At 50.1% G+C, this 15,562-nt stretch overlaps 7 protein-coding genes across 11 annotated transcripts; 5 read left to right on the plus strand and 2 right to left on the minus strand.

The window, feature by feature from the left end:
* Positions 1–358: 358 nt before the first annotated feature.
* FVEG_08230 (60S ribosome subunit biogenesis protein nip7) lies at positions 359–1,382 on the plus strand. Its single transcript, XM_018897092.1, has 2 exons — positions 359–709; positions 769–1,382. Exons 1-2 carry the CDS (start codon positions 484–486, stop codon positions 1,107–1,109), a joined length of 567 nt encoding a protein of 188 aa, XP_018754659.1. The 5' UTR covers positions 359–483; the 3' UTR covers positions 1,110–1,382.
* Positions 688–3,440, minus strand: FVEG_08231 (glutamate 5-kinase). 4 transcript variants are annotated; one of them, XM_018897093.1, is made up of 6 exons: positions 3,180–3,440; positions 2,862–2,909; positions 2,606–2,793; positions 2,434–2,544; positions 2,104–2,374; positions 688–2,048 (listed from the first exon to the last, which is right to left on the minus strand). In XM_018897093.1, the coding sequence occupies exons 1-6, from the start codon at positions 3,211–3,213 to the stop codon at positions 1,336–1,338; spliced, it is 1,365 nt and encodes a 454-aa protein (XP_018754660.1). In that variant the 5' UTR covers positions 3,214–3,440; the 3' UTR covers positions 688–1,335. The 4 variants fall into 4 exon arrangements, with proteins under 4 accessions (XP_018754660.1, XP_018754662.1, XP_018754661.1 ...); XM_018897095.1 differs by lacking the exon at positions 2,862–2,909; XM_018897094.1 differs by having other exon boundaries at positions 2,862–3,440.
* Positions 3,441–3,754: 314 nt separating this feature from the next.
* Positions 3,755–4,592, plus strand: FVEG_08232 (mitochondrial inner membrane protease ATP23; the record flags this gene model as incomplete). Its single annotated transcript, XM_018897097.1, has 2 exons — positions 3,755–4,303; positions 4,365–4,592. The coding sequence occupies 2 exons, from the start codon at positions 3,755–3,757 to the stop codon at positions 4,590–4,592; spliced, it is 777 nt and encodes a 258-aa protein (XP_018754664.1).
* FVEG_08233 (AUR protein kinase) lies at positions 4,566–6,310 on the minus strand. Of its 2 annotated transcripts, XM_018897099.1 has the most exons (4): positions 6,281–6,310; positions 6,106–6,228; positions 5,076–6,047; positions 4,566–5,023 (listed from the first exon to the last, which is right to left on the minus strand). In XM_018897099.1, the coding sequence occupies exons 2-4, from the start codon at positions 6,202–6,204 to the stop codon at positions 4,907–4,909; spliced, it is 1,188 nt and encodes a 395-aa protein (XP_018754666.1). In that variant the 5' UTR covers positions 6,205–6,228; positions 6,281–6,310; the 3' UTR covers positions 4,566–4,906. The 2 variants fall into 2 exon arrangements, with proteins under 2 accessions (XP_018754666.1, XP_018754665.1); XM_018897098.1 differs by having other exon boundaries at positions 6,106–6,310.
* Positions 6,311–7,367: 1,057 nt separating this feature from the next.
* On the plus strand, positions 7,368–9,888 carry FVEG_08234 (glycyl-tRNA synthetase). The gene is made up of 2 exons (XM_018897100.1): positions 7,368–9,315; positions 9,366–9,888. The coding sequence occupies exons 1-2, from the start codon at positions 7,480–7,482 to the stop codon at positions 9,759–9,761; spliced, it is 2,232 nt and encodes a 743-aa protein (XP_018754667.1). The 5' UTR covers positions 7,368–7,479; the 3' UTR covers positions 9,762–9,888.
* Positions 9,889–12,552: 2,664 nt separating this feature from the next.
* FVEG_16275 (hypothetical protein) lies at positions 12,553–14,769 on the plus strand (the record flags this gene model as incomplete). The annotated part of the gene is made up of 2 exons (XM_018905516.1): positions 12,553–12,613; positions 12,900–14,769. The coding sequence occupies exons 1-2, from the start codon at positions 12,600–12,602 to the stop codon at positions 14,767–14,769; spliced, it is 1,884 nt and encodes a 627-aa protein (XP_018754668.1). The 5' UTR covers positions 12,553–12,599.
* An 8-nt stretch (positions 14,770–14,777) lies between these two features.
* On the plus strand, positions 14,778–15,562 carry FVEG_16276 (STE/STE20/PAKA protein kinase; the record flags this gene model as incomplete). The annotated part of the gene is made up of 3 exons (XM_018905517.1): positions 14,778–14,954; positions 15,000–15,099; positions 15,153–15,562. The coding sequence occupies 3 exons, from the start codon at positions 14,778–14,780 to the stop codon at positions 15,560–15,562; spliced, it is 687 nt and encodes a 228-aa protein (XP_018754669.1).

The following is a 15,562-nucleotide window of genomic DNA, read 5'->3' on the forward strand; positions in this document are numbered from 1 at the left end:
GTCGTCTCAGACCTACCTTATCCAAGCTGCTGAGCAACCTTGGTAGGTAATGTTAGTAACGTGCTAAGTCACTTTCTTGTGAATTGGACTACCTGAACTGCCAACATCTATCTATCTGAAGAGAAACCAACACAATCCTAACAACTAGACAGCTATTAAAAATACAGACTTTACATATATGCTAATGCAAAATTTTCTATTGCTATTTGAGTAATGCCGCAATGACGTTTAGGTATTTTCACAGCCATTGTCTAACAGCCAAGTCAGCCTAGGTACCTTACCTAAGTACCTAGTCAAGGGTCCCAGGTACTAATCCATTTAAATGAAACCTCCGTCTACGGATGTCCACTCCACCTCCAGTCGCCGACTGATAAGAATCCTTATCATTTCTGCTCCATCAACTTTTTTTCGTTTGCGAAGCCAAGCCATCCCGCCATTGAACAACATCAACAACACCGTCAATTACCATATCCTAACGATAAAATGCGCCCTCTCACAGAAAAGGAGACCCAGACTCTGTTCGAGAAACTGGCAAATTACACTGGCGGCTCCCTCAAGAACCTGATCGCACCCCTCGACGACTCCCCGAACCCTGATCGCTATGTCTTCCGCCTAGTCCGCGATCGTGTCTTTTACGTTCGTCTCTCGATCGCCAACCTGGCTACCTCTATTGCGCGTGATAAGCTCCTCTCTCTAGGAACTTGTCTTGGTATGTCTTTGCATTGATGTATGTCGCAATATTCTCTAGCTAACCTTCAAATTTTACAGGCAAATTCACAAAGTCTGGCAAGTTCCGCCTGCACATCACAGCCCTTCCCATCATCGCCGAGCACGCCCGCTACAAGATTTGGGTTAAGGAAAACGGAACCATGCCCTTCCTATACGGCAGCAACATCGTCAAGGCGCATGTCGGTCGTTGGTCAGAGGACTGCCCCGAACACCAAGGAGTTGTTGTCTACAGCATGAACGATACACCGCTCGGGTTTGGTGTCACTGCCCGCAGTACTGCCGAGGCCCGAAGATTGGATCCCACCGGTGTCACTTGTTTCAGACAGGCCGACTGTGGAGAGTACCTCCGTGACGAAGACAACTTGTTTGCGACGGGGTAGAGAGCAGTATGGTTTACTTCGTCTGGCGTTGGGGCTATTTTAATCATTCATTCTTTGGCGTTGAGAGTGAGGAGGGAAAAGAAACTTGTGGCCAAGTCAACCATGCTTGGGTTATTTGGTAGATTGGTAGATATCATCATCGTCATCGTCATCAAAGCGCTGTATATGTTGAAATGTATTCGCTTAACCCCATTTTGTCCATTTTCGAAGCCATCTCTTTGCCTGCCTATTCCATTACCGCACCGTTTATCTCTCGAGCTGGACTCACTGGCCTGCTGTCTCTCTTAAAGAAACCGACATGCTGTCTGTGAGCGACATACTCACTATCAGCATAGCCAAGGATCTTCTCAATCTCAACGCTCTGCTTGCCCTTGATCCGCGCGATCTCAGCGGCGGCATAGTTGACCAGAGCTCGGCCGACTTCTTCAGGAGTGCCCTCCCACATTTTGCCATCAGGCCCAGGGGTTGATCGCCGCTTGACTGCCACGAGACGCACCACCTCCTGTTGGGCAAAGTTGCCCTCGACATCAATGACGCCAACCGGAAGCAGACCCGCCTTGCCAACAAGAGCCTTGTAAGCGCCTGAGTCGATGTAGAGGGTGCCGTGGGGATGAGGAGTGTGAAGCAGCCAAAAATGACGGTCCCTGATGGGATCGTTGGCGGGGATGAAGCGAGTGTGTAAGGGGGGCCAAGGGGCGCCATTTAAGTTGGAGAGCGTCAGAGCTGATGCCGATCGTGACAAGCCTTCAGCACGCTCATCTGGACTGGGGGGAGTGTTCCCTTTTTGTATTGACTGTAGATACTGCACAATGTTGAGCACGTTTCCCGGGTTAGAAGACCTCGTAATGACAGTCGTGACTCCAGCGGAAGTGCCCAGCCTAGCAGCAATAATCTTGGTGCTCATGCCTCCTGTTCCAAGGGACGAACCAGCACTGGATACTGCTTGAGAGTTAGTTTCCGGTAAGACAAGCCCGCGACTGAAGATGAAATTTACCGTCAGCCTGTAGTGCAGCGATGTCTTCGACCACCTCGATAGGCTTAGCATCCGGGTTGGTTCTGGGGTTCTTGTCATAGAGACAGTCAACATCCGTCATCAAGAACAGCATATCAGCGTGTATCATAGCGGCAGTGATGGCGGAGAGAGTATCATTGTCGCCGAACTTAATTTCGGAAACGGCAAGAGTGTCGTTTTCGTTAACAATGGGGATTACGCCTTGTTCCAAAAGGGCATGGAAGGTGTTTTGGGCGTTGAAGTATCTCGTTCGCTGCGACACATTTTTTTTAGCTCACTGTTGGAGATTCAAGACAGAAGAGTTGGACACACGTCTGCAATATCGTTTCGTGTAAGGAGGATCTGAGCAATTGGCTGCCTGAGGTGGGTGAACAAACTATCCCAGAGACTCATGAGGCGGCATTGACCGATCGCTGCAAGAGCCTGTAGACGTTGACGTTAGTCACTTGATTACAGATGGTCAATAGAGACATTCGGTTCCAACCTGTAGCTGTGCGAGATGCTTAGGTCGCTTCTCGACGTCCATACGCCGGAGACCAACACCAATAGCGCCGGACGAAACAATGACCACCCTGTGACCATCTTTGCGAAGCTTCACAGCCGTATCAACAATGAGAGTCAGAATCGGAAGAAGTGGTTCGTGGGTCTTCTCATCGACAATGGAGCTTGTTCCTATGATGAAGGCCGAGTGTTAGTGGGTGATGAGCCAAGCTTGGTGTTGAGCCGTAAAGTAAACTTACCAAGCTTGATGACGATGGTCAGAGACTTTGTCCCATTGCCTCTCATGACTGCGAGGTTTAAAGAAAAGGAGAAAAAAGTCAGTTTAATGCCGCTTTTTGGGGGTATGATGCAACGCCTGTAAGAAAGACTGGCAGTTTCACATGGGTGTCTCTACACACTGCACATGTAAAGAAGCGTATGAGGTAGGGAGGTAGTGTATATATATATATATATGGAACAAGTTCAACAAGACAGACTTGACTCTTCTTCCACAACACAAATCAAAAGAAGGACGGATCGATGAAGCAAAGAGAAGAGGGATTGAGAGAAATGCTTACATTGAAACATGCTTTCACTCGTCATTTTTCTCATGCGCCCTTGTCGCTCTCTCTGAGTGTGGAACCGAGGGTTGAACAGGATAGGTAGGATGGGATGGTATGAGATGGGATGTGAGTGGGAGTGTCAGGATGTTTGGAGCTGGAGCTGGGCAAACGTTGGGCGAGAGTCGAATTGATTGGACTGTGCTCCTGCGCCCTTGTTGAAGAGTTCCCCAGACCCCGATGTCGCCCGGGAAAACATCACGAATAGGGTCATTTGTTCGGAAAACTGGTCCAATCAGCCTCTTCACCGCCTGGCCGAATCGGGCTGTCGGCCTGCGTGGCAGAATTTACACTCACGGTACGGTACGGATACAGTGGAGGAAGGCTCCTGGAGTAACCTAAAAGCTAAGGCCAGGCCAGCTAAATTAAAGCCTCCACTGCCTTGTGAGAAGAAGCCGCCCAGGTCAAGAGAGATCGATCACCTTGAGATTCTGAGTCTTACGCCGAATGCCGAATTCACTCGCCGAAGCCACAACATACTAATTCGGGCTCAGTTGACATAGGGAATTATTACATACACGCGTATTTGCAGAATGTCATCTGACTCTACACCTCCCCCAGGTGTCCCCGCTGGAACGCCAAGTGCTTCAAATGCAGAAATCAAGAACGACCCTGCAAAAACAGGGTTTTCTCCAGAGATCTCATGGTGGATGAACTACTTCAAGATGCTCTCGGGCCAAATGACACCCGAGGGAAAATTCTTCTTCCGAGAGTACACAACGGAAATCGAGGAAGAAAAAGACTGCAAAGCTTGTGAGAGAGACCGCGACTGGCTTTTTACCTATTCACCCGTCGTTCGCTTCATGTCCGACAAGATTCAGGCCCTCAATGGACGAATAGACCCTTCCAATGTTCACTGCCGTCGCTGTCCCTCCTCTCTGAGGGCTGATGGCTCTGTCAATTGGCAATCTGGTGGTTTCAGCCCCAATCATGGGATCCTCATATGTGCCAACCACATCAAGAACCGAAAGCATCTCGAGGATACGCTTGCGCATGAGATGGTGCATGCCTGGGACTACGTTCGGTGGAAGAATGTCGACTTTATGGGCCAAAAAGACTTGAAGCACGCCGCATGCACAGAGGTGGGTTAAGGAAGCAAGCCGATTAATTTCCTTACAAACAAGCACGCTAACTCATGTCAAGATCCGAGCTTCAATGCTTAGTGGCGAGTGCAGATGGACAAAAGAGGCTTTTGTTCGGGGGAATTGGAGACTGACGCAGCAATTCCAAAATTGCGTCCGCAGAAGAGCCATTGATTCTGTCACGGCCAGATCCACGTGCAAGGACGACGTCCAAGCAACCAAAGTTGTCAACCAAGTTTGGGATTCTTGCTTTGCCGACACGCGGCCATTCGACGAGGTTTATCGATAATTGATTGCTAGCAGTCTGCCCTTCATATGGAAATGTGTACGATATCTAAGACAGGCGAGAGGCGCCTATAATGAAATGTATGATGCCTTTCTGCTGCGTACCACAATACTCTCAATGATACCCTTCCAACACGTTGGAGCAAATTCTTGTGTTCGTTTTAATGATTGTTGGAATGACGCCGCCACAAAAGAAAATCCCGTACTCCAAATGATGCAAACGGCCAGGTTCCGTCCTCGATATTAGAAAATCAGTCAATCAGCTGCCGATGAACGCCTTTCAACCGTTATCCATTCATGCTATTTGTCGTTATATCATTATTGCGCCTTCTCGCGGTTAGATGCACGCTCACCCTTGACGCAATGCTTGATGATCCAGGGGTGTTGCTGAATCTGCTCAAGAGGAATTCGCTTCTCAGGATCCAACACCAAGAGCTTCATCCATGTCAGTATGGCGATACAGAAATCTTTAGGGCTGGCTGCATACCTTCTTGATGAGGTCCGTAGCCTCAGGACTGACCCATGAAGGAATTGACATGTCAGCACGAGCAATCCTTCGTTGAGTCATCACTGGCGTATCCTCGAAGGGCGCTTCACCCACGAGGAACTCATACGTCAGAACGCCCAAACTCCACAGGTCGACCTTCTCGTTGTAAAAGTTGTCAGAGGTGCCTGGCTTGATCATCTCAGGAGGGAGGTAGTCAAGAGTACCACACATGGTCTTCCTTCGGTTGTTGGGAGCGTGCACGCTCCATCCGAAATCCGAGATTTTGATCTCACCATGGATACCAACCAAAATGTTCTCAGGCTTGATATCCCGATGGATGACATGCTTTCGATGCAGATAGCGCAATGCCGATGCCATCTGGGCGATGTACTGGGCTGCCTTCCACTCGGGGAACCGGCTCTCTTTTCGGAGGTGCTTGTATAGTTCACCCTTGCCAGCGAATTCGAGAATCAAGAATACTCGCTTGCTATCGTGGAAGTGGCCGTAGAGCTGAAGGATGTTGGGGTGTCTCAGGTTGCTTTGAATCTCGATCTCTCGGCGAACCTGCTTCTCAACACGGCCTGCTTGCAATTCATTCTTGTGGAGGACCTTGAGGGCGCAGATGAAGCCTGTTGTTCTCTCTCGAGCAAGGTATACTCGTCCAAACTTGCCCTTGCCCAGAGGTCGGCCAATCTCGAACATACCGAGGTGGAACTGCTTAGGGACGCTGATTTGCTCTGGCAGTGTGACTGATTTTCGTTCATCTTGAGCTTCATTCGACGTCCTTGAAGAAGATGGAAGTGCTTTTCTTGTAGGAGATGGAGGCGCGTTATTGACTTTTCGTTGAGCAGCCTGGGATGGCAGCATCACAGCAGCGTTGGTATTGCTGCTTTGCGACTGGAGGGCGACTTTGAAGAGGTTGGGCCGAGAGGCTCCATGTATACTTTGTGATGTGGTAGATGAGACCATAGTCTACCTATGTCAGTGATCAAACCATGATGGAGCGGTCACAGCAAACACACACGCATACCTTTGTCTTGCTGTAGAGCTTGGAGCCGTCGCCAAGGGGATCATTCTCATCGTTGACGGACATGCGCTCGAAGCGCGCCTCAATTGTACGGGTAGCCATTATTGAGAACAAGGGCGGGATGGACTGTTGATGTTAGTGAAAGACGAACGAAGAGATGATGAAGGACGATTTTTGCCTTTTTGAACTGTTCCGATGCGGTCAGTCAGGTCGCTCGCTCGCTGGGGTTAGAAACCGGCTAGTATAAACATATGGTTGCCGAGCAACTGATGCTGGGGGCGGCTAGAAATCTGGGGCGAGCTTGAGATCGGACCACCACAGAAGCTGAAGGTTGTTACACAGTTGCCTATTTTACCTTGTGAAATGTTCCTATCATGCATTTACTAAAATGCATTGAGACAAGACGTTGACCGGGCTGGTTTCTTCAGTCGTTGCCTCGCTCGTCGTCAATGCAGCGGCTGAGCTGGCAAGTTTGAAGAGGGCCATATATCTAGGTACCTAAGGTATGTAAAGCTTGAGTCAGTGCTAACTTCGCCTTCCATTCAGATAACATGGGACGAAATTTTAGTTAGACAGACGCCTTTCTTCGTCTATCTCTTTCTCCCTCTCACTTTTTTTTTTCTTTTTCTTTTAGAGAGAGAGATGATGAATGTGAAGAAAATCGGTGTACATCGTAAGGAGATATCTGTGAGTTTGTCTTGAGATTGAGACGGCTCATGCTCTAAGGGGGCATATCACCACATACTCAACAAGCAGCACAGCTTGTTACCATGAATGGTATCCTTATCAGAGCCAATCGCTTCATCCAGTACTAAGGCGATTGATTGTTTTAATCGATTTCATTCGAGGAAAAAAAGGCTTTCAACGCAAAATTCATACAATGTCATGATTCTCATGATCAAGCCGTGTCCCGGCACGTGCTGAGCATTGTGACAAACAGTACCTTAGAATGGTACCCGACCTTAGTATTTACTCCGTGAATGGTAGAAATGGTATAACTAGTACGTGGATGTGGTGGGGGGTGTCAAATAACACCCGACGATACCAGCCAGATTTATCCTCCCAAAATTGCTGCGAGTCTTACCAGTAGTACATACCTGTTACACCCACGATAGCAGAACTCCCTCATTAGGGTCTTTAACCGCCAAATTGTCGAATCAGCGCCCAGCAGATGCCAGAGAAACTCACAAAATTCCCCCACCACCCACAGCTACCTACCTACCTGTCCATCCATTACCTCCACTGTAGGTACCAAACAGCAAGACCGAGTCTCTGGTCTGACCTAATAGCAGCCATTTTAGGCCACCTACAGAGTTGTCTTTTGTGACTCACGCCCTCCTCTGTCTCTTTACCTGACGACTTTCACAATCAGGGTGGATGAAGCCAATTCGTCCCGTATCACTATCTCCAGCCTCACTGCCAACGACAGTAAAGAAAAACTTTTCCGCAGCTTTTCCTTTATCAAGGCAACTTTGTCTGTCACGTTTTGGTTCCAGGTTCCGGTTTGCGGCCTGTGCAAAACCACCCCGCACTGTCGTAGACTCCCGCACTTTTGCGACCTCACGACCCCTCAACGCCTTTCAACTGCAAACGTCGCAGAAGCGCAAAAAGGACAAGATGACTTCCGCCGCGACGACTCTCAAGGGCCAGCCCCTCGACAAGGCTGTCCTCGAATCCATCCTCCGACGCCGCATGTTTTACACCCCGTCCTTCGAAATCTACGGCGGTGTTGGTGGTTTGTTCGACTATGGCCCTCCTGGCTGCGCACTGCAGGCCAGTGTTATTGATATCTGGCGCAAGCATTTCATCCTCGAGGAGGATATGCTCGAGGTTGACTGCACTGTTCTGACCCCTCACGAGGTCCTCAAGACCAGTGGCCATGTTGACAAGTTCGCCGACTGGATGTGCAAGGACCCCAAGAACGGCGAGATTCTTCGAGCCGACCATTTTGTCGAAGCCATTCTCGAGGCCCGGCTAAACGGCGACAAGGAGGCCCGTGGCCAGAAGGTGGAGGACAAGGAGGAGGACCCCAAGAAGAAGAAGAAAAAGACAAAGACTGAAGCTGTGAAACTCGACGACGCCGTCGTCAAGGAGTACGAGGAGGTTCTCGCCAGAATCGACAACTACGGTGGCCCAGAGCTTGGCGAGCTCATCAAGAAGTACGATCTCAGAAACCCCGCCACTGGTGTTCAGCCCGCGGAGCCTGTCTCCTTCAACCTCATGTTCCAAACCTCCATTGGTCCCAGCAGCAACTACCCTGGCTACCTCCGCCCCGAGACTGCCCAGGGCCAGTTCCTGAACTTTGCCAAGCTCCTCGAGTTCAACCAATCTCAGATGCCTTTCGCCTCTGCCTCTATTGGCAAGTCATACCGTAACGAGATTTCCCCTCGTGCCGGCCTTCTACGAGTGCGTGAGTTCCTTATGGCTGAGATTGAGCATTTCGTCGATCCTGAGGGTGGAAAGAAGCACCACCGATTCCATGAGGTCGAAGATGTTGAGCTTGTCCTCCTTGACCGTGATACACAGCTGAGTGGCAAGACTACGACCAGAACTCTCAAGATCGGTCAGGCTGTCAAGGATGGTCTTGTTGACAACGAGACTCTGGGCTACTTTCTTGCCCGAATTCACTTGTTTTTGGAAAAGATTGGTGTGGATCTGACCAAGCTGCGGTTCCGTCAGCACATGGCCAACGAGATGGCTCATTATGCCACCGACTGCTGGGATGCTGAACTCTTCACTAGCTCCGGTTGGATCGAGTGTGTCGGCTGTGCTGACCGAAGTGCCTACGACTTGAGTGTTCACGCCAAAAAGACCGGCGCCCCTCTGGTTGTCCGCGAGCAGCGCGAGACTCCTCTTGTCATTGAGGAATGGCAAATCGACATCGAGCGGAAGAAGTTTGGTCCACAGTTCAAGAAGGATGCCAAGACTGTCGAAACTGCTCTCTTGGCTACATCACAAGAACAGCGAGAAAAGCTGGCCAAGGATTTGAGCGACAACGGCAGCATCACTCTCGAAGTCGCTGGTGTTGGCGACGGCAAGGTCCAGGTTAACAAGGACTCCATTGCCATCAAGTTCCGCAAGAGGGTCGAGAACACGCGCGAGTTTGTGCCCAATGTTATCGAGCCCTCGTTCGGTATTGGCCGTATTCTCTATTCCTTGATGGAGCACAGCTTCTGGACTCGTGGCACCGAGGGCGGCGACGAAGCCCGTGGTGTAAGAACAAACCCCCTGAATATGCATGATGAAATACTAACACTTAAAAGGTTCTATCTTTCCCTCCCACTGTGGCCCCTACCAAGGTTTTGCTTGTTCCCCTCTCCTCCAACACCCAGTTCAAGCCTCTCCTCAAGCAGCTATCCCAACGTCTCCGCAGTGCTGGTATCTCCAGCCGCGTGGACGACTCTTCTGCCAGCATTGGTAAGCGATACAGCCGAAACGATGAGCTCGGCACTCCTCTCGGCATTACCATCGATTTCCAGACAGTTCAAGACGGTACTGTTACCTTGCGAGATCGTGACAGCACCAGCCAAGTCCGAGCGGAGCAGGAGAAGATCATTGATGCTATCAAGTCACTTGTGAATGGCAGTAAGACCTGGTCTCAGATTGAGAATGAGCTCCCCAAGTTTGAGGGCCAGGAGGTTGAGGTTGCTCAACGATAGAGTAGAAAAGGTTAGAAGAAATGTAACATAGATGCCGTAGTGGCTGAAGATTTATCAAAATGGTGAATGTCAAGGCAGAAGGTGGAATTCGTCAAGTTGAGTCTACGAGTCACGAGACAAAACACTGGCACGAAGTTGAAGGGCTCAGCAATGAGTGTCTTGAAGTTGTGAAACAATTGGTGTCATTGACAAGCCCGCTGTTGGCTGAGTATACGAATTCTCCCTTGGTTCGTTTGGCTTATCTTAAAGACTAAAACATTTTATTCTGATCCTGAATGCAAAACTGGAGAGGCTGAGATTTGGGTTGCAATGGCAGACTTTGGTTGCTGAAGAAAAGGATGATAATCTCCAATCTTCAACTGTGAGGTTGGCTAAGGTTCAATCAATCATGAGACGAGGTTTTACTGGAGACATGACATGACGTTAATATTGTAATCAAAGTTAAGCACCGCAACTATGTACTGCGACTTGATAATCGACAGTGTTGGGTAGCAAAGACCCGAACAGTCAGATGAGGTTGTTTCATGAGGAGTGCCATTTGGGATGGGCCTGGGCTCTGAGCAAGCATCGGCGGCTATATTGCGCTACGGATAGCGGAAACTTTGTATCGATAGTATGAGGACATGTTCTTGGCATCCGTGGCCGTCATCATGATACAGTAAGCTTGTGCAACTGGAGGGCTTCGGAGATTGGTACAGGATACATGATATAGGCCAAGCAGACGGAGTCTTTCGGTGTCATCATCTACATAGGAAAGCCACAACTGATCAAAACGTTCCTTCTGCATTTCCTAGACAGGACCATTTTATGGGGTTTCCAAAGAGTTTCTCAAGGGATCTGGCAACATCAAACATCCAGACGTCGATGGCCCCTAGATGAGGAATGGTGGTGCGTGGCAAATGGGCGCGCTTGTAACGCAACAGGCGATCTTGACACCAATAACCATGAGACAAGCAAGCCAACAGTATTCAGAACGCTAATGAAGCTTGATAGGGACTGAGATGGGGGGCAATCGTTATGTATCATGAATTGACCAGGAGCTTTGGTCTTTATGGACAATGTGATATATCTTCCAAGTTGATAGCTTAGTACTTTTAGCTACCTTGATTGTCAAGATCATTCATTGCCTACTACCTTAACTTAGATGGGGCAGCCGGAAACTTCACTTTGGCCAACAGCGGCCCGCGCCATGACCGCCGCTGGTACGTGTACATACGATGATATGTTAAGGTACTCTCTATTATGTACCTAGGTATGGACTCAAGATTGGGTGGACATATGATCAGCACAAAGAAAGGTGGGGCATTATGGGTATTTTCAATCCCTTACTTCGTACCTATCTTAAGGTAGTTATTAAGTTTATGTATCCGTAGGTAGATGTAATTACGGAGTAGCTCTTAGCAAACTGCAGTTGAAGCTAATTATATCTTGAGGTCAACCTCAGTTATTCAAGGTACCTTAGGTACTAGGTAGGCGTCATTATGGAGAGACTCTCGATTACAACCTCAACTCATGCACGTTGAAAATTCCCCCAGGTTCACCATCTTATACAATGCAAGTAATTGGACCCTTTCACCTTCAAGAAGCAACGGGCATGCATTGGCAATCCGGAATCCAGGGGTCAAGTTCCACTACACGGAAGTCTTAGGTGCCTTACCTGAGGAAGAATTGGAGCCAGCCTACGTGAGGAAACAAAACTCAGGGCCTCGATCCTAGATGACAAAAATACTCAGGTAACTTTATACAAGATTAGGAAAATCTTAGGATATCTTTTGCTGAGTTTATTTTGACACCTCACATCAAGGTCTGATGCTTTCTTGCACCCTGAGACTAAGGTATCCATCCATTGGATCCTGGTAGGTATGCATTTAGCGACAGTGGAGGCACTGACCGCACTGCCCGCCACCATGAATTACCTTATGTATATGTACCTACCTACCTTAGGTATAGTAGGTAAGTTACAACGACCTGGGAGCTGGCTGCGGGCAGGTGCGTGCAACTGGAACGCCACTGGAACCTCCCCGTCACTCTTCATCTGACACTTCTGCGGCAGGAGAATATCTCAGCGCTGGAGAACTAGGGGTCACTTAATCCTTCTTCCCCACCTTTCTTCGTTTCTTCCTTCTCCTGCTCATTCTCTGCAGGTGGTCCAAACTTGGAAGGCCGCTCCCTCCCTCAAACCCACCTGGCTTTTCATTCTTACCTATGTACCTTATTACTTACCTACCTAGGTACTTAACCTACCTCATCCATCCAGTATTTCTTGTTCTCCCTCACAACGTCGAACTCGCCTGTGCGTTTTGCGGCTTCTGGTACTTCACCACCAGCTGCTAATAAAGTTAAACTTGCTTCCCGTCGCCGTCGTCGTCTCCGTTTTGCGGCTACGTGCGTTATCCATTATCCCAGCACAGTCCCGCTCGCCTACCTCCACTCCAATCTACCTTGCCTAACCCCCCGTGCTTGTCACTGACGAGCTTCCTTGTCTACCTACCTTTACTCTCAGTCTTACCCTGACCGCTGCTCCGACACGATTTTCGAATACATGACCTCTCCATCCGGTCGCTGAGAAGGCCTTTTCCTGTGCCTAAGATCAATCTTTGTTTGATCTCTGTTTGGGTGCTCTCCAACATTGTCGAAACTAGACCGCCCAGAACCACCCTTGTGAGCGCTCCTGAGTTGGTTACCTCCCGTCCACCGCTCGCTATTAGATCTGGGAGCCTACAAGCGTACGACCCGCCATATAACCTACCTTACTTATATATCGGTTTCAAACGGTCTTATTCTTTCTAGCCACCATCAGATAACTCTTACTGCGCCTCGCAGGTCAAGTAATTCAAGATGGCTCAAAACAGGTACGTTGCTTCTCCTTGGCTCGGTGACATGAGGGCGCTCGCCTCATGGCAAAGAGGTGGGGTGAAGGCTCTCCTCTCTTTGAATGGCACACGCATACTGCTCCGTGAAGCCATTACGTCGGCTTGATAGATTGATGTCGTGCCAATCTTGCTTCATACATCTTGACGCTGATGGGATCTACTTTTGAAATCTGTGGTGGCACTCTTGAAGAGGGGGTTCCTCTCTGTCAGCAACCAACAACGCGAATAAGATTGCTTCTCAACTTCAGCAACTAACGGTTCGCAGTATGTACTCGTCCGGCCAGTTTATGAACCCGGGCCCTGCGCCTCGGCCTCCCACCGATCGGCCGCGTTTGAACCTAACGCCCAATGCCAACCTTCCAGGAAGCATGGCCAACATGGCTATTTCCCCCATTCGAAGTACGGCAACCTCGACGTACACCGGCTCAACCATCTCGCTTCCGATCGCCCGCCAACAGTCCAACAATACCGATGGTCTGGGTGGAGTCGCTGTCAAGAAGGAGGGTTGGGCGTCGGTCAAGGAGAGCAAGAATTTTATCCAACCCTGGAAGCAGAAGTACCTAATTCTTCGCAAAGAGTCGCTCGATTTTCACAAGACCGAGGGCGGTAAGGTTTCGTACACACTTTATCTGAGGGATGTAGTCAACGTCGGACGAGTCGAAGCCGCCGGTACCATCTTCGAGATCAAGCGCAAACCAGATGGTTCGTCCAACAGCCCCGGCGACGACGACGGTCAAACCAAAACCCTGCAAATCAAGGTAAAGAGTGACGATGACTTATATGAGTGGATCGACTTTATCTACGGCGCTTGCCCAGGCATGGGCGGAGTCAGCAATCCTACTAACTTTTCTCACGCCGTGCATGTTGGTTTCGATCCAAAGACTGGTGAATTCGTCGGTTTGCCACCGGAGTGGTCGAAACTTCTCAACTCATCAGCCATCACTAAAGAAGATTATGAGCGCAACCCTCAAGCTGTCTTCGAGGTTCTGGACTTTTACACCGATCTTGCCAAAAGGGCTGAGAATCCCAATCAATATCCCAACCTGACGCCAACTCCTCCTACCCAGAACCAGCCCAACAAACAGCTGGGATATGGCAGTGGTGCCTCTGTGGCGCCTCCTCGACCTGCGCCGCCAGCCGCTTCTCAGCGCCCAGGTTACAACCCTTCTCCTGTCCAACCCAACCCCAATGCTCCGCGTCGCCCTGCCCGCCCTGATGAACGCCCTGCCCAGCAGGATCAGCAGCAACAGTACCAGCAGCGCCAGCAGATGCAACAGATGTCCCCTAATTACGTTTCTCAGGATGCTCTGAGAGAGGAGCAGCGTAAGAAGCAGCTGGAGGCTCAGAGGCAGCGAGAGCGTGAAATTGAGGAGCAGAACAGGCGCGACCTCGAAGCCTACAACGCTTCTCTTCCCAAAACCAAGGTTCCGCTTGCCCAGCAGGAAATCGGTGGTGGTGGCTATAGCTCATCACCTTCTCCCCAGCCCAATCGCTACAATCCAACACGAGCAGCTCCACCTGCACCGAAGGCCTCGCAACAGCAGAGCAATCTGCAGGCGCAGCGGCCTGCTCCTTCACCTCCTACCTCCTCTCAGCGGCCTCCTCTAGCCTCCCAGCCTAGCTCCAGTACTTTAAGGGATCCTAGTCAGGCGCAGCGAACTCCTCGCGCCGACAACGCCGCACCTCGTTATGCCAATGGAAACCAGGCTTCACAACCTCGACAGCCGCAGCAACAGACTCAAGCATCGCGCTTGCCAGCTCCCGTCAAGCCCCTGAATGTTGCACCCAAGCCCAGTCAGCCCCAGCAGCAGGCTGATGGCGTTAAGGCCGCCGAAGCTGCTCTAACTGCCAAGCCATCGCCTTCGGAGCGTAAGCAGGATGTCAGAATGTCTACTATGTCCGAAAGTGAGGTTATGGCCAAGCTTAAGGAAGCCGTTTCGAAGGACGACCCAAACATTCCTATTCCAAGCAGAAGAAGATCGGACAGGGTGCATCAGGGTCTGTCTACGTTGCTAAGATTAAGGAGACAGCTGTGGGCATCGCCCGTGATATTCTGCGTGCCCAGGGTCCTCGGGCCCAGGTTGCCATCAAACAAATGGACCTCGCTCACCAACCTAGGAAGGAGCTCATCGTGAACGAAATCATGGTTATGAAAGACAGCCGGCACCGCAACATTGTTAACTTCTTGGATGCTTTCCTACGCAATAACAACGCGGAGCTCTGGGTCGTTATGGAATTCATGGAAGGAGGTGCTCTTACTGACGTGATTGACAACAACCCGTCCATCTCCGAGGAGCAAATCTCGACTATTTGCCACGAGGTATGTACATTGGCTCTTACACACTGTAATTGCTGACACCCATAGACCTGCCGCGGCTTGCAGCACTTGCATTCACAGAATATTATTCATCGTGATATCAAGAGTGATAATGTTCTACTCGACGCTCGTGGAAACGTGAAAATCAGTAAGTCGGTCACCATTGACATGAACAAGTCCACGATGCTGACATGCCTGTAGCCGATTTTGGTTTCTGCGCCAAGCTCACGGAGACAAAGTCCAAGCGAGCCACCATGGTGGGAACCCCCTATTGGATGGCCCCCGAGGTTGTCAAGCAGAAGGAATACGGTCCCAAGGTCGATATCTGGTCTTTGGGTATTATGGCGATTGAGATGATAGAGTCCGAGCCGCCATATCTTAACGAGGAACCTCTCAAAGCTCTCTACCTCATCGCAACAAATGGAACTCCTCGGCTCAAGAAGCCTGAGAAACTGAGCAAAGAACTGAAGGCATTTTTGTCTGTCTGCCTGTGCGTGGACGTCAAGAGCCGTGCCTCTGCTGATGAGCTCCTGGCTCATGACTTTTTGCGACATGGTTGCCCATTGGCTAGCTTGGCAGATCTTCTTGCTTTCAAGAAGCACGCCAAATAA

This window comes from Fusarium verticillioides, chromosome 3 (genome assembly GCF_000149555.1).
Source record: "Fusarium verticillioides 7600 chromosome 3, whole genome shotgun sequence".
NCBI classification, from domain to species: Eukaryota; Fungi; Ascomycota; class Sordariomycetes; order Hypocreales; family Nectriaceae; genus Fusarium; species Fusarium verticillioides.